The sequence below is a fragment of the Hermetia illucens genome, chromosome 1 (genome assembly GCF_905115235.1).
Source record: "Hermetia illucens chromosome 1, iHerIll2.2.curated.20191125, whole genome shotgun sequence".
In the NCBI taxonomy this organism is placed as follows: domain Eukaryota; kingdom Metazoa; phylum Arthropoda; class Insecta; order Diptera; family Stratiomyidae; genus Hermetia; species Hermetia illucens.
The window spans coordinates 9,537,228-9,559,518 of record NC_051849.1 but is presented as its reverse complement, the minus strand read 5'-3'; the positions used below and the strand labels follow the sequence as shown (position 1 = coordinate 9,559,518).

Genomic DNA, 22,291 nt, shown 5'->3' with positions numbered 1-22,291 from the left:
CTATTTTCTTTCTCTACAAAACTCGTTCTTCTCACAATGACTGCCAACTGTTTTTTTTTTTTACTTATTATTATTCTTCCTTATCTGACGTTTCTCGTCACCAACTCTGCTCTTCACTCTTGTAGCGAGGTCTGAACTAAGTGGAGCGCCGGTGACGTCATCTGTCCGCTGGTATTCGCGATATTCGAAATAAATTTCGAATGCCGCGCCACAAAATTATAAAATTATCAATATATGGTGGAGGGGCACAAATTATACTGCTCCTCGTAAAATCCAGACTTTCAAAGGTTCAAACGGATAGATGGACAAAGGAACGGGCAAACGGATAGGCAGACAATGAATTAACCCTGCTTTTTAAATTTAGCAAAAATGCAAAAAGGACTGTGGACTGCTTGTATACATAAAAAGCCTGTTATAATTAAATCCGCCTAGTCCTTTCCAATACAAAATTTTTACCAGACAAGAAAAGGAAATACATTTAATATTTTCAAGACACCTCAGTCTCTTGGTTTCCCTAACTTTCCATTGTAGTTTGATCGATTGCTTTTCAGATAACCGGGAATACATTTTTATTCATAAGTGTTATCCTTTATACTGTCATTGATACTCTTGAATGGTTCCCTCTACTTGGTAAACACAAATCCTTCAATATCAAATATTAAACGATTTTTTTTTTTGTAGTTACCGTGATTTACGTCTATTGTATCTGCATGTAGGACTAAACCGAGACATTTTAGATGATATTTTCTTTACCCTTTCCACTTATCTTATCTACCTATTCGATCAATAAATAACCCTGCATGGAAAAATTGATTTAGGGTAAATAATTAAAGGATATTTTCAGCAGACCATTATAGAAAGTTTTCAATATTTTAAATAAATGTTTATCTAAATGTGTATTGATAAGATGTATTGCTTTTGATTTGAGTTTTTGAATTTTTGAATTTTTAAATTACACCTAGATTAGATTAGTCAAATTTTAGATGATATTATTAGCAAACTCCATTTTTAAAAATAACAAATCAAATTTACATATGATGAGAAAACACTTTAATCAAACACAACAATTAGTTCAGATTTTTTGGGATTCAAAAGGATTTCAAAAAGCCAGAGAATCAGTGTTTCTGTCTATTTAATGGTCAGATAAAAATAGTAGAAATAAGATGTATCTATGCAAGGTTTTTGATTGTGATTTTTTTTTGTAATTTTGAGGTTCTTTGTTACGAACCGTAACTACCATTACGGTAGATAGGATTCTTGCTCAAGTCGGGGTTTTCTGAATACTAGCGCAAGCCCATTTTTCTCTGTGACACAGTACTCCAAGGAGTCGGTCTGATACTCCACCCGATCGAATCCTGACCTACGAAATATATAAAATGCGTTCTTATAATGCTAAAATATCCCTTACGCATTTAAGTTTGCCGTTTGCGCCGACATTCCCGTGTAGATAAGCTTTACGTTGAAAAACCTAAGGACACTGATTACTTAACGTAGAAAATGGGATGCAGTAACTTCTATCTAGCCTTAATGAAAAAAAGCAACGTCGATGAAACGAAAATTTAGTTACAATATACTCCAGTTTCAAAGCAACAAAGGGTTAATAAAAGTAATTAAAGACATTAAACACGAGACTATTGTAGTCTCTGCAGCATTCTCAAAAGAGGAAGGCTTCAAGAGCAAATCGGTCTATAATATTTAGAGCCTATTCAGAGTACCTAGCCTGAACAATGGTGAAGCCAATCCAACCTATAACTGGCCATACTTTCTACTTGCAAAAATAGTAATGGAAGAACTGATAAAATGCAAAAGGACCTCTACAGTGCCTCAATTGATACTTCGAAGCAAAGCCATTATGGGCTGGCATTTATTTGCCGATTAGATAATGAAAACCCCGCTGCGAAGAAGTGTGATAACTGGGACAATACGGACAAGCGGAGAATGGCATCCAAACCTTTCCACCAGTCAACAAACGCTCTGCGTATAATACAACACGAAAGACGTCACAAGACAATACTAACACAAAATGCACAGGACTGGTGGCTGTCTACCACGGCGACTATGGCCATTCGCCATTGAAGTGTCTCACTGGTAGCAAGGCATTGGCTAAAATCAAAGATACCGTTCATAGTACAAAGGATATGGAACCAGTCCTCTAAGTCTGCCCCACACAGAACGCAACACTGACTGGGAGCAAGGTTCCGCGAGAAGAGAAGCTTATTCAAGCTAGCATGCCCCGTCAGGAGGAAGCCCATCTCAAGCCCGAAGTCCACAACGGAACTTCCTCCGGCAGATACATGTCTGACGTACTCATACGTGACCTGACCTTTCCCACATTTGTTTGTTACACTCACATCTAATACCCTTTTGACCGCCAACGGTCCTAGACCTTCCACCTGATCTACACTTACTAAACCGGTTTGTAGCAAAGATACGTCCCTCCAGATCATGTAGGACGTAGCGCGTCTATCTCTAGATCAAGAGGAGGAACACTCAACAAGACCTGCATGGCGTCGGTCTAGACCGTACGATATACACGAAAGTCCTGGGGGTTTAACGTGAGTACCTCTTCGGACACGGATTGATTTTGGGACTACAATCAGAGCCCCGCCATGCAAGCACAGCGGTCCTGGTTTATACTGAGTGCAGGCTCAGCATTCATATCAGTGGATGCGAGGCCTCTCTAACACCGCATAACCACAACCACCATGAAACTCCCACTAGGGGGCCAACCGCAAATAACCGGGCCGAGAGCACATCCTCCAGGATTTCTCCTGGAACATATGCTCTCAGAGGGCCATCCCGGGTCCCATTGTACCAGATAACCTCCGGTGAGGCTTCGTGGCAGAGCCACTTCAGATGAGTTCCTTGCAGACTCGGGTCTGATCGCCCTCCTCGAGTACGTGGGGATGCGTACGACATACAGGAAGACACGATAACAGCGGCACTCGCTGACAAGCGTAGAACAGTTTCCTGCCCTGGATGAGGTAGAAAAGTTTCCTGCCCTGCGCCGTAATCGCAAAATCATACAACATAGGGGACCCATATGTACAACATGCAAGGAAGAGTCCCACATAAATGGATCTATCAGCTTTCCCGCTTCAATCCCAGTCACACCTCAACATACACCTCAACATGCACACCAATTTAGTCAAGCGTGGCTTGAGCGCACGCAGGTGCGGACCCAAAGACATGCGTTCTGCGATCGTGATTCCCAAATATGCCACTTTCTGCCGGTATTTCAAACAAACTCCATCCAATTTAACGAAGGGCAGACGACGTAGACAGCCTGTCAGCATCATCGCGACTTTTTTTTTCCGTTGAGACCGCGGCACTGACTTTTAGAGACCACACGTTAGCGATGCGCATGTACTCAGTACCCTGCTGCTCGAGCTCAAGTCGATTGTTCCCCTCAGAATGAGGAGATCATCTGCGTACGCAACACATTCAGTAACGGTAGAAAGCTCCCCCAACAGTTCGTCCATCATCAGGTTCCATATAAATGGACCTGCGATAGATTCCTGTGGGCAGCCGCGCTCCACGTTCACCCACCCACTCTCGTTGACACCTTGGACGAATGCTTTCCTACCATGGAAGTAGCTCTTCCATAAAGGTAATTCTAGCAGTCGCACTCATAAAGTTTCGACAATACAGACGACCAACTTAAGTAATCAAATGCACCTTTGAAATCTACAAAGATTGCAAGGATGTACTTGCTGTAACAACGGACAACAAAGTTCTTCATATACATTAAGGCGTCGTCGGTGGACCTGCCAGTACGGAAGACATATTGTTTGTCAGACACCAGATGAGATGTTTTCACCCTCAGTCGCTGGACCATAATCCTCTCCAGGACCTTGCCGAGGGCCGGGAGAAGAAATATCGCCCTGCACTACCGAGGATTATTCTTATCCTTCTCTGGTGACTTCAGGAGCGCAATCACCGTGGCAGTCATCCAGAATACCTCTCTCGAAAGCAACATTCAAACAGACACTGGACAGGAGATGGGATGGTCTGCCAGATGGCTTTACACATCTCGCCAGTCATCCCATCCCAGTCAGATGACTTCCAAGACCTGAGCCTCGCCATTTTCTCTTCGATCTCACAACTCCTCAGGGGAGGAATCCCTTCCCCTCCTTCACCGAATGCTCCCCACAAAGCACAACAACTGTCACGCCAAATTAGCATAGGTTCACCGTTCACCATGATGCCAGCTATGTCGTCACTAGGTTTCCCTCTGCATATCCTCAACAGATCTTTATAAGACAAGACACCTCGCCTATAGGCGGGCCCAAGTTGGCCAACATCAGGAAGGACAACACTTAGGCAGAGTGTCCTTTGGAATCTCTTCCTCAACAGACGGACTTTCCTCCGCTTAATACGGAGAGCATTCGTCCACCACGTGACATGTTTACGAGCTATTCGTTCAGGCTTGGTAAGCAGGTCATCATTGACGCTACACATCCACTCATTCAACCGCTTAACCTTTTCATCCATAGACAAGAGGACAAACTCAGAGAAGGCAGAGCGGCCGGCTAACTCCTTCATTCGAGCACGACCTCAATAGGAGTGTGGTCACTCACACAATCTCCATGACTGGACAAACGCCTTTGCTACTACATTTACACACGTAATATCAATGTCACTGACGCCTCTGGAGCTCTCAAAAGTCGAAACAGTTGACGAGACATTTAAACGAAATAAATCGTGCTTTAACAACACTTTGGAAAAATTTTGCTGTGCCACATCCACATACATGCCCAGGATGAATGGTGTTCCGCGAATACGTGGAACCACTTCATTCAGGTACGCGATATGATGCTCCAGGTCGTCTGTGGATAAGCAGTACATGCTCGAACAAAATCACCGACCTAAAGGCCCCGTGATTGAGACACATACGTCCCACTTATTAGTGAGACTCTCAACATGGACGCAATCTAGACGCGTACCATTAATGACGACGGCTGGCTTGGCCCACTAGCTAGCAGTGAACACCCACATGTCTCCAGGCAAGCCTCTGATGCAGCCATTAACTGTCCAGGGCTCCCGTACATGGCTACGCTAATGTTGTACTCACGCATGTGCTGGCCGAGATCATGCATCCCGGAAGCCGCTCTGGCGCAATTCAACTGCAATAGTGTGAGCGACATGGCGCTCTATGACGGGTGTTGACCTGAGCCACGCTTGCGGCGTAAATCAGGCAAAGCATCAACCGAAGCATATGTCCGGCCAGAAGTCCCCGGAACGCACAGTTCCGGCAGCGAACCTTGTTACTGCAAGAGGAGGCCATGTGGCAACTCTGCGATCAATGAGCGCAGATATGTTCCCTCGCACGGCAGTCAGTCACGCAGTGATCGAAACCAAGCCACCTAAAACACGCAGGGAGCAAGTCAAGCAATCTGACCCTGTAGCCAAACCATTTTGCATGCACCCTTTCGGTGGATGTCAACGTGTCAATCCCACGATCCTCTTCGGACACGGATTGATTTTGGGATTACAATCAGAGCCCCGCCATGCAAGCACAGCGGTCCTGGTTTATACTGAGTGCAGGCTCAGCATTCATACCAGTGGATGCGAGGCCTATCTAACACCTCTGCCGCAACTAAGGGGTACGGCACCCGAGTTGTACAGCGCAACTCCACGCTTGAACTCCGAGGAGCTCTGCCCGCGATGTAGGCATAACCACAACCACCATGAAACTCCCACTAGGGGGCCAACCGCAAATAACCGGGCCAAGAGCACATCCTCCAGGATTTCTCCTGGAGCATATGCTCTCAGAGGGCCATCTCGGTTCCCATGGTACCAGATAACCTCCGGTGAGGCTTCGTGGCAGAGCCACTTCAGATGAGTTCCTTGCAGACTCGGGTCTGACCGCCCTCCTCGAGTACGTGGGGACGTATTTCCGCTGATAGGTGGAACTGCTTCAAAAGTCCGCAACGATTATGGAAGTGGAGGATGAACCAATTCTTCAGTTGAAATCTGCTCGAAGTATTCTCCCCATCTATCCGTCACGGATGGACGGCTGGTAAGCAAAGTACTATTCTTGTCATTAACGCAGCAGAAGTGTTCGATATCCTGTGTGCATTCGTTTCGGCTTTTGGCAAGTCGATGTAGATCTCTCTTGTCATTCCGAGTGTCCAGTTTATCGTAAAGATTTTTGGAATGGTCCGCTTGGGTGACAGCGATCGCTTTCTTTGCTTCCCGGTTGGTATTCTCATAAATTTGCCAATTGGCCAGCGTTTTATCGTCAAGAAACTTGTGGTAGAGGCATTTCTTTTCACGAACCTTCATTTCAACATCATCATTCCAAAGCCAAGTATCTCGGTTGATTTACTTTTTACCTGGCTTGGTGACCCCGAGGGTTGCAGAGGCCGCTTTGTGGATCGTGTCTTTCATTTGGTTCCACAATTCTTCCACATTCGTGATGGCTGGTAATCGCATACCTGAAATAATTTCTTCTTTCTTTTCACGAAATCGCCACGATTTAATGCGCGCCGGGCTAGTGCGTTCCTTATGCTGGTTTGCAGGACGGCAATGAACGGCCGATGTTGAGGTGCAATGGTCTGATAGGGAACAGTTTTGCAATCAGTGATGGTGGTAAAATGTCGGCGTCCATTTGCGTTTTACTGTTCCCACTATAAAATGTAGTAAAATGAGACAATCGTTTGATGAACCATGCATTCATAAGTACAAGGTCATGGGTGTCCGCGTAATCGATTATACGCTCACCACCCTCATTGCGCGCTCTGAACTCCTTTCCCCCATGGCATCTGTTACCGTCTCCCTTTTATCCACATGACTATTAAGATTGCCGGCAATGATGATATAGTCATCAGCAGGCACATGACAAGTCTTTTCATCGGGGAGTTGCCAGAAGGCATCTTTCACGGCATCAGGTCGACCTGTCTGTGGTGCATACGCGGTGAAGAAGTGAATAGTGCGGTCAGCTGATATAATGGTGAGCTTCATCAGCCATTCATCAAATCGGTCGACTTCTTCAATGGCATCACGGAAACCCTCCGATGCCAACACCATATTGAGTGTGTGGGCTACCAAAATAGAGATGTTTATAGTCATTTTTACCGCGTTCGTGTTCAATGTGTTCTAGCACCAGACCATCGGGTTTCTTGCAAAGCGCAGATATCAATGCTCCTTTTTCCGAAGGGCTCTTGCGAGTACCTAGGTCTTTCCAGTTAGGATGCCAACATTTAGCGTGCAGACACGTATTTGTTTTGCTCGGACTAACTTACTTACGTCCTAGCGCTGTCCATGCGTCAAGAACCCTTGCCCATTTCTCGACAGGACTGGGGCCCGTCCTGCCGCGTCGACTGAGGTGGACGCCCTAGCATTTTTCCGTAGCTTGTCACTCGATCCGATCATCTTATTTTTAACGACACTGGATGCATTTTCTTGGTCGGCCTGTCGCGGGACCTGTCACTAAGAGAAGGTACATACTAGAAGCCCCCCCACTATTTGCAAACATGAAACTTGTTTTGAACTTTACAAAAACACGTCTGTTAACCATGGAAGCACTTTTAGGACTGACAGGAAATCCGACATTTGGTGTGAAACTACTATAAGGTAAATAACACTACAGTCAAGCCATATATTGATTTGCGGAGGACCATATTTCGCAGCAGCCTATCTTACACTTTTTGACACCAACGATTCCTCCATTTTATCAACTATTTTGAGCTTTCTGGTCTCACTTTTCACAGATCATTTTGGAAAATGAATTGAAACTTATGACAAATTATTTGTGAGTTTTGAATATATTAAAAATTGGTGGACTTTTTCCAGCTTAGCTTGCAATTGATCCTGACATCGAACCATTGTTACATAATTAGTTTGAGTACAATTTATAGACCCTTATTTGCTAACTTCATGAAAATAAAAAAAAGATATGTAGTAAATTCTTAGGAAATTGGTATCACCTACCAATATACTACTATATTTATTAGGTTTCAGGGAAAATTTGTTAGTGTTAATTTCGTCGGATAACATAAATTATATCTTCAAGTTTAAATGGCTAATGTGACATTTTTTTATTACTACTTAATCCAATGAACTGGATTCATCTATATCATTTGCTCTTTGTTTTCCAGCCAATGAATAGCCTAGACTGTATGCTGAATCAAAATGGTTTAACCATTGATTACAGTATATGGTATCATACATGTATAATAGTGAACATAGTTAACAAGTTGTGATCATAGAATAGAATCCACCCTTACATTTTATTCATATTTATTGAATTATTGATTGAGAAGTATTAAATTACGAATTCAGGATGGAATTCAAATGTCGAACAACAAATATCTAAAATTATAATTGGACCAGAAAGGAATAGATATATTATTTTTATTTTATTTTTTAAGTATTTCTCATTTTCCTACCAGAATAATGAATTTATAGAAATAACACTATGAAAAACTTACTATAATACACTACATTCAAGAAGATACTAACTCTTGTCCCTACAACTCATTCTGAAAACACAAATTGAAACATTGAAAGTTTAAGTATTGTTAAGCGGTATTGCATTTTGAGGTATTTTATAAGCGTTTTATTTATTTATAATTTCTATTATTTGCTTAATTGTTAAACCTACTTTTAGAATGTTTGGTTCTACTTTAGCTACATCTGTTTTGGTTTGAGGAGAAGTTTGCCAGTGCATATTTTTATTAGATTACATCACTTCCGGAAGTATTGTTTATTATTTTTTACTATTCATAAAATTTAGGTTCATGCTAGAACCTTTCAGGAACGAAATAAAAATATTTTTATTAAAGCATAAAAGAAAAAAATAATAATAAAAAATAACAAACTAAGCCTCCGAGAGTTTCATTTAAAAATATATTTATTTTGTTAATTATATAAACTAATTCATTAATTTCTGCATGATTCACATAGCAATGAAAATGTTAATTTTGTTTTTGGTTTTGAATAAATAGTTTTAACACTAGCCACATTTAAGACAATTTCAATTTTTGTTTAAATTATATGCTTATGGTATGGAACTTTTTTTAAAATAAATTTAATTCATAAAAAGTCTTGTCATAAACCATTAACTACATATTCAATATAAAAATGTTGATTTAATTAGTAGAAATATGTACAGAGGCAAATACCTATTATAAAATTTATCATTTATCATTTACTGAAAAAGCAAGCGACGTATCTGTATTATTTTTGTAAATAATTATATAACAACTAACCTAATTTTTGATATACGCATTTGGCATGTTATCAAACTATATGAAGTCATCTATGGTGAATTTGTTTAGCATGTTTTCTTCTATAAATATTCTTCACTTGACTAAATAATCACTTCTATTCTAACTTCCGAATCATAAATTTTCACTCATTAACCCTTCCCTCTAAAAAAATCACGAAAATACCTTCCAACATATAAAATGCTTTTTTGCTTAGTTGAACAATTAATTTACAAATTAGAAACGATCACTCATTATATAAAAATAACTCCGAGTTTCAAAAGTCAATCAATGATATCTATCTATGCAATTATAATAAAATCAAGTATGACTTCTTTGAGGACTGACTAACACTTGAAAGTCCTTTTATTTTAAATCATTGACTGACTTTATGAACTAACCGCTCGGCAACTATTCAAAAATTCCCTTGTTATGGTAATTATTACTAGATTTATAATACATGTGTTAATCCACTCCAGCACGATCTATTTATTGTTATGAGTGCGACTCATGGACGGATGCAAGATGTAAGGATCCTTTCAACTATACTGCTCTACCACGTGATCAGCCTCCACTCAGCACATGTAATGGTTGCTGCGTGAAAATGGTTCGGCATTCGAAATCACGTAAGTATCAGAATCCATATTTGTTCATATCTTTCATGTCAACCCTGACTCCATTGATTCGAACAACGATTTAATAATTTACCTGCCATTGTTGGATCATCATAATCGTCAACACTTCAGGTCGAGAAAGTCTTAATACGGAACTCCAGATATCTTGGTTTTCCACCGAGATCAACTAATTTGATACCTCCAACAGCTCTCTGGGATCTTAGCCTACGCCATCGCTTCATCTGAGGCAGTATCTGCTACGTGTTGTTTATCTCCCATAAGTATTGTCCCCACAGACTTCGGAATAAATCATCCTCACTCATACGAGTTAAAAGGACCCAACCTGCGGTTGTCTATTTAGCCGGATTTTATCTACGACCAGAAAAGTCGTGGTACCGCTCACAGATCTGTTCGTTCTAAGCGTATCGTCCATCCTCCTGCAGGGGATCAAGAATTCTTGGGTCGATTCTTCTCTCAGTAGTTCGTAATAATCATAGAGGCATCATCATGATTATTTTCAGAATTTTTTGACCTCTTTATGACCCCCTCACTCCTTCGTTTCGAAACCGGCTTCAAAACTAAGACATAATTCAAAAAGTACTGCTCGATACCTTTCATTTGATACCCCACATGACAATATTCGGTGAAAAGAAATTACAACCCTTTTACAGTGCGTATGACAGATAGACAGACGGATGCAGAGACAGTATACTGATTTTGCTAAGGTTTTGCTTTTAGCAGAGTCCTAAAAAGGTTGGACGGGGAAGGAAAAGGAAAGGGAGTAGGATGGGTAGCATACGAGAGAGGGATGAGAAGGTTTGAAAAATTGGGAGTCGGATTAATTGCCGGTGTAAAAAACTACTCTGCCTTTGGATTCGAAAAGGCGCTTGTGTAATTGAAGGGATAAGAGGATCTGGAGAAACAGATGAGTCCGAAGAAGATTATCTTGAGCGATTTCGTTCTTGATGGCCTGGGAAACAAGATATTTGACATTTGAGAAAGTTGAGGGTGTGACGGAACAGCGGAGATGTGAACCAGCGACTGCATCGTTAGCAGTGTGACCGTTTGCGTTGATGCACCGAACTACCGCCGGCACATCAGCCTGCCTGGCACGAGGCCGGTGGATTACGGCTCCCTTATTCCTGCTCGGACCGCCAGCCAGAACGAAACTGTTCTAGTTACAGGGAAGCAAAAGTCCACATTGTTATACCTTATGATCAAAAAATGACCGGAATTTGTAAAAAAAGCAAAATTTTGAATTTTAAGGAATTTCTTTATCATCGCCTTTCGTTTTCGTAGGCCTGTTTTTAGGTATGGATTTCAGTTCCCGCAGCAAATTTTTTCTTGTGGCTGCAGTCGTCGCAAATTTCGTTCCTCTTAATGGCAACTGGAGTCTGGGGAACAGGAAAAAGTCACACGGAGTCATATCTGGAGAATATGGTGCTTGGTTAATGACATTAGTCGCTATCTGCTTTGGAAATCATCTATTTAGCCACAGCAACTCAACGCTCTTTTTTAACAAAATTCAGTGTTTTTGGTACGAGACGAGAAGCCCAATTGTTCTTCCATAATCATATCACCAATTTCTCCACTTACTAAAACAGACGCAAAACAAAAACTAATGATCCAATCAAACTTTGACAGAATGTTGAAATTAGTGTTGCCAACGGGAATATGTCAGCGGTTTACCGATTCGTAAGGTGCGGCCTTTCAAAATTACAAATTCCGGTTATTTTTCGACCATAAGGTATCTCTGTAAAACATCTGATACTATTAATAAAATAAAGTTAATAATAGTGAATTGAATGCCTTTACGATTTTGAAAACAAAACTCAATAATTCCAGATTGGTGACCCTCACGTGATCTATTGCTGGGCGACCGTACTCCTAGCCAACTTCTTCGAGGAATGCCGCCCAAACACCTTAATACCGCAAAAATTACGACTGACTGCCGTAAACTCGTCTTTCACCCGCACTTACGGCTAGTTAGGTGGACATGAGTCTCGGATTGCGCCGAACATTTTCGTGACGATTCGTTTTGGCTCACATTAGCACCCCCAATTTAGGCGCGGACTTTCTGTGTCATTATGGACTGTTGGTGAACCTGCAGAATGGAGCCTTAATATATCCCGCAACCTCTTTAAATCCGTCAGGCAAAATTGCCACCTGCGCAAACGACAGTCTTTCCATTGTTTTCGAGGGCATTGACGACTATCGCTTTCATCACTCCTCCGAAAATATCGCAACATTATTACTGAAAGTAGTTTCTTTCAACCGGTTAAGCAGGATGTGCACCACCACATCAATACTAACGACGCCCTGATCTTCTTGAAGGTGCATCACCCTGTCACCCCAGAAGCTAGGTGTTACGAAGAAAGAGTTCGATTATCTCATGAAAGAGGAAACATGTAGACCTTCCAATAGCTGGAAATATGAATAATTAGGTTTTATTCCTCATATACCGGTATTTCGAGGACCATGTGTCCTCTTCCTCAGTGAGTTTTTGTCTTTGGACTTTTGTATGTAGACAAAAACTCATTGAGGGAGAGGACAACTGCTTCTTGAAATACCGGTATATGGGGAATAAAAACTCATAATTCGGCATTTAAAAAATAAAATTTGCCTTTTTTGCCACCATCACCAACCCCTGTAGTTTTCCAAGATATACCGAAAACGACTATTCGCACACCTTTTGGACCCTTCGACTTCACCAAGATAACCTTTGGTTTGTGCAACGTTGCCCAGACAAGAAATTCAAACTTCTGTAGCGTCTACATGGATGATGTTTTCGTCGCCTCTTATTCCGAATCTGAGCATTTGGACCATCTTGAGATCATTCTTCAACGACTGTTTGAGGCCCGGCTCGTTCTAAACGTTGAAAAATGCAAATTCCTAAAAAAGCAGGTGAAATTTCTCAGCCACACTATCACGTCTGATGGAATTCAATTAGGCCCAGACAAGGTTGAAACGATCGAAAACTTTCTCTGCTAACCACGGTGAAGGATCTGCGAAGGTTCTTGGACATGTTGAACTTCTATCATCGTTTTCTGCCCAAGACTGTTCATTAACAAGAAACCCTCAACGCTTACTTGTCTCGGTTCTAAAGAAAGGACTCACGCCAGATTGCGTTGTCTGCTGAGGTCGTGCTGGCGTTTGAAACTGCCAAACAACAGCTTGCTGATGTAATACTGCTGGCATTTCTTCGGCCAGATGTACATCTAACCATGTTTGCCTCAAACACAACGCTGTTCTTCACCAAAGGGAAAGCCAAACCTGGCAACTGTTGAGCTTCCTTTCGAAACAACTCAACCCAGCTCAACATAATTCATCATTATCATCAACGGTTCAACAACCGGTATTCGGTCTAAGCCTGCCTTAATAAGGAACTCCAGACATCCCGGTTTTGCGCCGAGGTCCACCAATTCGATATCCCTAAAAGCTGTCTGGCGTCCTGGCCTACGCCATCGCTCCATCTTAGGCAGGGTCTGCCTCGTCTTCTTTTTCTACCATAGATATTGCCCTTATAGACTTTCCGGCCGGGATCATCCTCATCCATACGGATTAAGTGACCCGCCCACCTATTGAGCCGGATTTTATCCACAACCGGATGGTCATGGTATCGCTCATAGATTTCGTCATTGTATAGGCTACGGAATCGTCCATCCTCATGTAGGGGGCCAAAAATTCTTCGGAAGATTCTTCTCTCCAACGCGGTCAAGAGTTCGCAATTTTTCTTGCTAAGAACCCAAGTTTCCCAAGTTTGGATGAAGGCAGTTTGCACGTCTCGGGTGGTTCTTCCCATGATATCGATATCGTCATCATAGGCCAGTAGTTGCGTGGACTTGAAGAGGATCGTACCTCTTGCATTTACCTCAGCATCACGGATCACTTTCTCGAGGGCCAGGTTAAAGAGGACGCATGATAGGGCATCCCCTTGTCGTAGACTGTTGTTGATGTCGAATGGTCTTGAAAGTGATCCTGTTCCTTTTATCTGGCCTCGCACATTGGTCAGAGTCAGCCTAGTCAGTCTTATTAATTTCGTCGGGATACCGAATTCTCTTACGGCCGTGTACAGTTTTACCCTGGCTATGCTATCATAGGCGGCTTTAAAGTCGATGAACTGCAGGTTCAACTGTTGTCCATATTCCAACAGTTTTTCCATCGCTTGCCGCACAGAGAAAATCTGATCTGTTGCTGATTTGCCTGGAGTGAAGCGTCTTTGGTATGGGCCAATGATGTTCTGGGCGTATGGGGCTATCCGGCCTAGCAAGATAGTGGAGAATATCTTATAGATGGTACTCAGCAACGTGATACCTCGATAATTGCTGCACTGTGTGATATCTCCCTTTTTATGTATGAGACAGATAACGCCTAGTTGCCAATCGTCGGGCATTGATTCGCTGTCCCATACCTTGAGCACAAGTTGATGAACCACTTGGTGTAACTGGTTGCCTCCATATTTAACCAATTCGGCTGTAATTCCATCGGTTCCTGGCGACTTATGATTTTTTAGCCGATGAATTGCACGGACTGTTTCTCCTAAACTTGGTGACGACAATATTTGTCCGTCGTCTTCAGTTGGCGGGACCTCCAACTCGCCGATGTTCTGGTTGTTCAGTAGTTCATCAAAGTACTCAACCCATCGCTCTAATATGCTCATTCTGTCGGAAATCAGATTTCCCTCTTTGTCTCGGCAGGATGAGCATCGAGGTGTATAAGGCTTCATCCTGCTGACTTGTTTGTAAAACTTCCGCGCCTGGTGCGGTTGCTCCCTGTACTTTTCTAGCTCCCAGACTTGTTGGTTCTCCCAGGCTTCCTTTTTCCGTCTGTGAAGTCGCTTCTCCGCTCGACGGAGTTCGTGATAAGTCTCTGCGCGTGCCCGCCTTCTTTGAGAATCCAACATTACTCGGTATGCGGCATTGTTCCGTTCCGTTGCTAGCTTACATTCATCGTCAAACCAGCCGTTCCGACTCCTTTTGCGGCTGGGGCCAAGTATGTTTGTGGCCGTATCCATGATAACGTTCTTCAGGTGATTGTGAAGATCATTTGTTGATGCTTCATCTCCAGGTCCTCTGTTGACTGCGGTTATTGCGGCATCCATTTCCCTCTTATAGGTGTCGCGGAGGGTTGTGTTGTGGATGGCTTCAGTATTCACTCTCACCTGATTGTCAGAGGGGATTCTAGGTGGTATTGTTATTCGAGCTCGGAGCACCATGTCAACGAGATAGTGATCCGAGTCTATATTGGCCCCCCTATATATTCTGACATTCATCAAGGCTGAGAGGTGGCGGCGTTCGATCAACACGTGGTCAATTTGGTTGAAAGTGGTCCCGTCTGGAGAGGCCCACATATGTTTGTGGACCGCTTTCCGCGCAAACCAGGCACTTCCAACAACCATTTCGTGTGACCCTGCTAATTGAATAATTCGCAGTCCATTATCATTTGTATTTTGGTGTAAGCTATGGGAGCCAACGCATCCCCTGAATACGGGCTCCTTCCCTACTTGGCTGTTAAAATCCCCAAGTATGATTTTGATATCATATCTGGGACAGGCTTCGAGGGTTCGTTCTACTGCCTCGTAGAAGGTATCCTTCTCCGACTCTGCAGTCTCCTCTGTAGGAGCGTGAACGTTTATGAGGCTTATATTTCTAAACTAGCCTGGCAAATGCAGAGTGCATAGCCTTTCGCTTATGTTTTGAAAGCCGATAACAGCAGGTTTCATTTTTTTGGCTGACTAAGAAACAGGCGGCAGGCGTTTCTCACGCGTTTCCCACGTTTTATGCTCCATTGTGAGTAACAATCCACGTTTCGCCCTGGGACCTATACTATCCTTTGACCACGTTAAAATGACGTTTACATTTTTTCTTTAAGATGATCAGAGTGCCCTCTAGCGTTGCAGCAGAAAAACACACAACATCAATAAATATATGGTGGGAAATTCGTATTTGCACCTTTATCCAGTTCTTCACAAAAAGAAATTCTAAAGAAAGCCAAAAAACGACCTTCACACGGGATGATCCCCTTAATTTCATTTTACCCATGTCTGTACAGTTAAGATATCGCGCGCTCATCCTATCTAGAGTTCTGAAGAAAGGATTCTGCAGAGGATCTTTTTCCCGAACGTTAACAGAAAGTAGACTGGAAAAACCGGATGGACCTGGTAGTATACATTACGTTGCATCTTCTGACAGATTAAACAGGAGAGTCTGATCTTCGTTTGAATGGGGATATTAAAGCCGTGGGTAAAATATTTTGATGAATTGTTGCGAGCTGTAATCACCTGTTCTTCAGCTCTTTTTTGGTGCTTACTTTCTTCGATAATGTATTTTTTTGTGAGGAAAAACATACAAAATTCGGACCTTTTTTCGTGTTTGACTTCTTTGCAGGGGCCATTATAATAGTCAAAATTAGAGAGTCTAATCTAAACTGAATGTGACCTGCCTTCTATTACTGCAACTTTTAGCATTAAATCGAATCGCTAATATAGTTGAGCGGAATTGAATGTTATTAAGAAGTTTCAATCATAAAATATATTCAAGGACACTATCCATAATAAGATACATAAATAGAGAGTAAGTCAAACATGTACTCCTTGTCATGGTACCCAGGATATTATAATACAAAAATCAAAAAGGGAAATGCAAAAACCGATTCTTCCTATTCTGAAGTTCTAAATTAAGTTACAGCATCCACAGCTATTTCTTGCTCTCAACAAAGAGTAGATGTCAAGGGGTCATTTTCTGACGGAAATGAATTGCTGTTCACGCAAAAGCAAGGAAACACACTTCCGAAAGCGTGGATCTGAAAAACGTTTCAATAAATAGCCACAAAGGCCAGGAATAAATCTTCCGATAAAAAGCAAGAATAGCAAAACTTTTATATCATACTGATAAAGAAAGGATAGGAAAATCTCTTTCACAGAGCAGAACAGAACATGTGATAATTAACACATATTTGCTAAAAGAATAAAGCCTTCTTCCCCGCGGACTAAACGCAACCCTTGGTGCAAGGTAGGCGACAGACAGAGTGTAATTAGCACTATAGCGTTGAATCTAGCAGGTTCTAGTTCTTACATCTAACCCGCGGAGGTCACAGAGATTCCAATTCTTTTATTCTGCAGTTAAACAAATCTCTTTGAGGTCGCCAAAGGACGGCTCAGCTAGTGCCCCTTATCTGATGGGTCTAACTAGAGTGGAGGAATCGCAAAATACTTGTATGAGAATCCCACCCTCAACTCTACAACTTCAGTTATTTGTATTATAAGTTATGTGAAGTCCTGGCTCCTGTATCGGTCAATGTTTCGTGCAGATGGCTAGGACGATTCCGACTGTGTTAGAGGAGAGCCAAACTTCGATTTAATGTTGAAGATGCTGGAAGTCCTAAGTCCGCATCCACTTGATGACGGACCGGACCACTTGGCAAGCAACTTACTTCCTCTCTTGGGGTCATCTTGTAACCTACAGGCACACCTTCCCTAACGCACTCTCCATTGTCTGGCTGATAACGAAGGGAAACAACCCTGCCACCATCACTTTCACCTCGCTCCTGTCCAGTATCCGTAGAATATAATACATGACTTTCAACCAGAGCACCGGACAGGTGCACCCCGGCATCTAATGCTATAAGTGTTTTAGATTTGGAAAAGGAAGTGTTCAAGCGAAGTACCACTCTACCAAGGACACCAGTAACAAAACCGAAGAAGGGTGAATTGAAAGCAGACCGTTGGACAACAAAAACAGCAACAACATCGACCGCACATATTCAAGAGGAGCAGCAACAGGAGGTACTCCAGGACCAGGAAAAGGACCCATTCAGAAGAAATTTGTCAAATTTGAGATCTCCGCCAATGCCAAACATCAAAAAAGATAAAACGGAGGGAAGGTCAATGAATGCCAAATGTGAAGGAGTATTTAAAAGTAGTAATCTGATTAGGAATCATCATGGAGAGCAGGGCCCTGAAGCAGAGGAATTACCCTTCACACAGCTTGGTGCAAAAATAGTGGAGCTGTCTGAGTTCATCAAGGACAAGCACAACGTCCACCAAGCCATAAAAAATATGGTGAGAGCAATTAGAGTGCTCTACAACAAAGCGCAGCAGGAGGAAGAAAACCACCAAACAAGAGAGTGCGGGAAGGAGATGTGGATCCTCTGGGAAGTCAACAGGCGCCTAAGAGGAAAAAAGTCATACAAATAGTTCCGAAAAACGGAACTAAAGGCACCGAAGAGAGAAAGCAGGTCCCCCAAGTGCGAGCTCCGGCAATCGACTCGACAAAATCCAAGGGGAATGAATAAGGGGATTGGACCAAGGTAGTTAGGAAAAAGACGAAGAAAAAGACAAAAGTGCGAATTCGCCTGGAAGCGATTGTAATCTCCAGCAATGGAAGTTTGTCTTATGCGGAGATACTGAAAAAGGTCAAAGCTGACCCCGACCTAAAAGATCTAGGTGGAAATATCAGCAAGATTCGTAGGGCGCAAAAGTGTGACCTCATGTTTGAGCTGAAAAAAACCAGCTTGGGGAAAACTGATGGCTTCCGAACTCAGGTTAAGAACTCACTTGGGGAGAATGTCACAGTACGGACCCAAAAACATGAGGTCTATATACAGTGCAAGGATCTCGATGAAGTGACATCCAAAGGAGAAATTTGCACTGCCTTGATGGAACAGTTCAAGTTGGAGGAACTTGCCGAAGAGTCCATTGTGAGTTTGCGGAAAGCCTATGGCAATACTCAGACGGCCACATTGCGATTGCCAGTGGACGTCGCGCAGAAGTTATTGGCGGCCGGAAAGGTTCGAATCGGATGGGTTGTTTGCCGTCTGAGAGAGCAGATTTCTCTAAAGAGGTGCTTCAAGTGCCTCGCGTTTGGTTATTTCGCGAAGGCATGCACCAGCGGCATTGATCGGTCCGATCGATGCAGAAGGTGTAGGGAGAATGCCATATTGCCAAAGCGTGCAATAGGGACCCCAAATGCTTATTATGCGAAGGAAGTGAGGGACGGGATTACCGGCATATTGCCGGAAGTGCTAAATGCCCGGAATTTAGGAAGGCGCTGACTTCAATGAAAAAATGAGGTTTATTCAAATAAACCTCAATCATTATAGGGTCGCTCAAGATTTACTCGAGCAGACCATCTACGAATCCGAGGTGGAAATTGCTATCATTAGCGAACCCTATAGAAACCGTCACGATGGCGTGTGGGTTATAGATTCGTTTGGTGGAGCGGCGATATGGACATGCGGTCGACAAGCCATACAATGTACTGGGAATCAGACATACAGCGGCTTTGTGTAGGCGAAATTAAACGGGGTATATGTGTACAGCTGATACGCCCCACCAAGCCTGACACTGCCCGAATTCGAGGAAATGCTTGACGGCCTTGTTCTCGACGCAAGGAGTCGTAATCCAAGGGTGATTACTGGTGACTTCAATGCCTGGGCCCGTGAGTGGGGTAACAGAGAGACAAATGCAAGGGGCCGCAGTCTATTACACGCTTTCGAACAGTTGGATGTCGTTTTGGCCAACGAAGGATGTGTAAACACCTTTCAAAAAGGGGGGTCTAGCTCAATCGTAGACCTAACATTTGTCAGCCCTGCACTGGCACGTAGTATGGCTTGGTGTGTCAGCAACCACTACACCCACAGCGATCACCAGGCAATCTTCTTTGGGCTATGGGTGGAGTCACCGGGCATAAGATCATCATGCCCGAAACCGAGAAATATATCAGGCTGGTCCGCTAAAGCTGTGGATGAGCAGACCTTCATGGAGTTGTGGTTAGACCAACCTAATAAAGCAGGCGCCTCTACGGAAAGAGCTGCCCATGTGGTCCAATGCATCGCCGAAGCGTGTGACGCGTCCATGCCTAGAAGGTGCGCATTCCCCAGTAGAATACCAAACTACTGGTGGAATGCTAAACTGGCCAGCCTTCGACGTAAACCCGTGGGGGAGCGCCTATAGAATCGTGATGGGGCGATTCAGAGGCCGATCATCTCCGCAGATCACGCGTCCTTCACTCTTGTTAAAAATTATCCAGGGGTTATTCCCTCAGCAAGAGGAGGGCATAGACAGCTTCCAGCGACCTCTGAACGACACGGCAATACCGCCAGTCACCAGTGACGAGCTGCTGGAGATCTGGACTAGGATAGGAGATAATAAAGCTCCGGGTCTGGATGGCGTGCCGAATAAGGCCCTTAAGCTTATCGTGAAATCCAGACCGGACATGTTCGCTGAGTTGTTCGAAGCGTGCATGTCCGAGGGGGTATTTCCTGCATCATGGAAACGACAAAAGTTGGTGCTATTGCCTAAGGCTGGCAAACCTCCAGGTGAGCCAACCTCCTACAGACCTATTTGTCTTTTGGACACTGTGGGCAAAATGCTAGAGTGAGTAATCTATAATAGATTACTCCCGGTTGTTGAGAGCCAGGGAGGTCTCTTAGATCGGCAGTATGGGTTCCGTAAAGCCAGATCAACCATTGATGCCATCAAAATGATTACTGGCTTGGCCGAAGATGCAATCCACGGAAGGGGCAGTACTAGCAAATATTGCATAGTGGTGACTCTGGATGTGAGAAATGCATTCAATTCGGCCAATTGGAACCTAATGCGGGAATCTCTGGCGAAGATTGTTGTTCCCACTTATCTTGCAGCTATTGTCAACAGCTATTTACAAGAACGGAGGCTTTGGTATGACACCGATGACGGACCCCAAGAGTACGTTGTCTCCGCGGGTGTTCCACAGGGTTCCGTACTGGGCCCACTGCTGAGGAACATCATGTACAATGATGTTCTTAATCTTCCCCCTCCGGAGGAAGCCACGGTGGTGGACTACGCCCATGATATAGCGCTGGTTGTTGTCGCAAAGCATCTCGAAGATGCTGAGTTATACTCATGCGAAGCGATCAGTGCTGTTAAGGGTTGGCTTGAGACTTCTGGTCTGACACTTGCGGAGGAAAAAACGGAAGCGGTCCTTATCACCAAGCACCGTGAAAGAAATTTTACCCGTATTCAAATTGGGAATCATATCATCACTTCTAAGCCTGCGATCAAATACTTGGGAGTGAGGATAGATGGGAAGCTTAGCTATAAAGCACACGTGCAGTATGTCTATGACAAAGCATCCACTGCAAGTGTGGCCCTGGCAAGAATGATGCTGAACGTGGGAGGGCCACGGCATGCTTTCAGGTTGCTTATAGCTAGAGTAGTGAGTTCGATCCGGCTCTATGCAGCTCCAGTTTGGGGAAAGGCATTGCAGGTTACATTTAACGGTAACAAACTGAGTTCAGTCTACAGAAGAACAGCCCTAAGAGTGTGCTCGGCATTCAGGACTGTCTCAGATGATGCAACATTCGTCATTTCTGGAATGATGCCCATTGACATCTTGGCAGATGAGATGACGAATATATATAATGCGAAGTCTATCTCTCCGCAGACGAAGAACGCCGAAAGGGAGAGATCGCTAAATAGATGGCAAGAGCATTGGGAACGCTCGGGAAAGGGTTGGTGGACACATAGGCTCATCCCTGCCATCAAGGAGTGATTGGAGAGACGGCACGGTGAGATTAATTATAATCTTACTCAGTTTCTCACGGGGCATGAAGGATATCGCCAGTACCTGTTCAGGTTTAAACTGGATACCTCACCCGACTGTCCAAATTGCGATGGAGTCCCAGAGGACCCAGAGCATGTATTCTTCCACCGTCCAAGGTTTGTGGAGGAAAGGAAGAACCTAGAGGAGATTCTAAGAGAGGTGCTTGCACCAGAGAATCTGGTGCGAAGAATGCTAACATGTCAGGAAGACTGGGATGCGATCAACTCCATGGTCGTATCTATTCAGAGCAAACTGCGAAAGGCAGAGGAGATCAGAAAAGCGCGGTTACGTACGCCGCGTAGAGACGAAAGGGGACCAAGCTAAAATGAGCTGACTCCGCCCTGTGATGTAATACCGTACGGTGGTTCCACAGGGCTTGGAGTGAGTCGGGGGTGGTTTTAGTGGGTAAGAATCCCACACGCTGGCGTGTCCAGGCCAGTGTCTTTTGAAGATTTCCACCTCAAAAAAAAAAAGGTGTACCCCGGAGCGTCCGTCTACTCACACCTCTGGTCAAGTGGCTGCCTCCCAGATCAGATTAGATTATCCTGGTTCTAAACATAGATACTGTCCGTAATATATAACTCCAATCCTATTCTGGTTAGATCCTCTTTGTTGGCTTTGGTACTTACGTTGTGGAATGTTCCCTCTATATAGCTAAGGTATTCTGCTTGTGAGGGAACGACCACTGAAACACCACCTCTCGTGAAGAGCGATCTCGTTGGCTAGCAGTCTTTCTATAACCACCTCTAAATGGATTTCCAGGACTCGCTTTAGGGTCTTCAGCATGATAGACGCAAGGCTGATTGGTTGAAAGTCCTTCGCGAGATCATAGCTGTGCCTACAAGCTTTCGATATAAAAAGAAGAGTAAGATTATGGTAGATA

The 22,291-nt window shown here is 43.6% G+C and overlaps 1 protein-coding gene across 10 annotated transcripts in view; it reads left to right on the top strand.

Annotated features, from left to right (window-relative positions):
* LOC119646342 (protein quiver) overlaps positions 1-22,291 on the top strand; it is a 140,412-nt gene that overhangs the window by 101,223 nt on the left and 16,898 nt on the right. For all 10 annotated transcript variants that reach the window (XM_038046768.1, XM_038046772.1, XM_038046769.1 and 7 more), the window contains one exon: positions 9,692-9,838. In XM_038046768.1, coding sequence (XP_037902696.1) covers positions 9,692-9,838 — 147 coding nt within the window. The remainder of the gene's footprint in view (positions 1-9,691; positions 9,839-22,291) is intronic.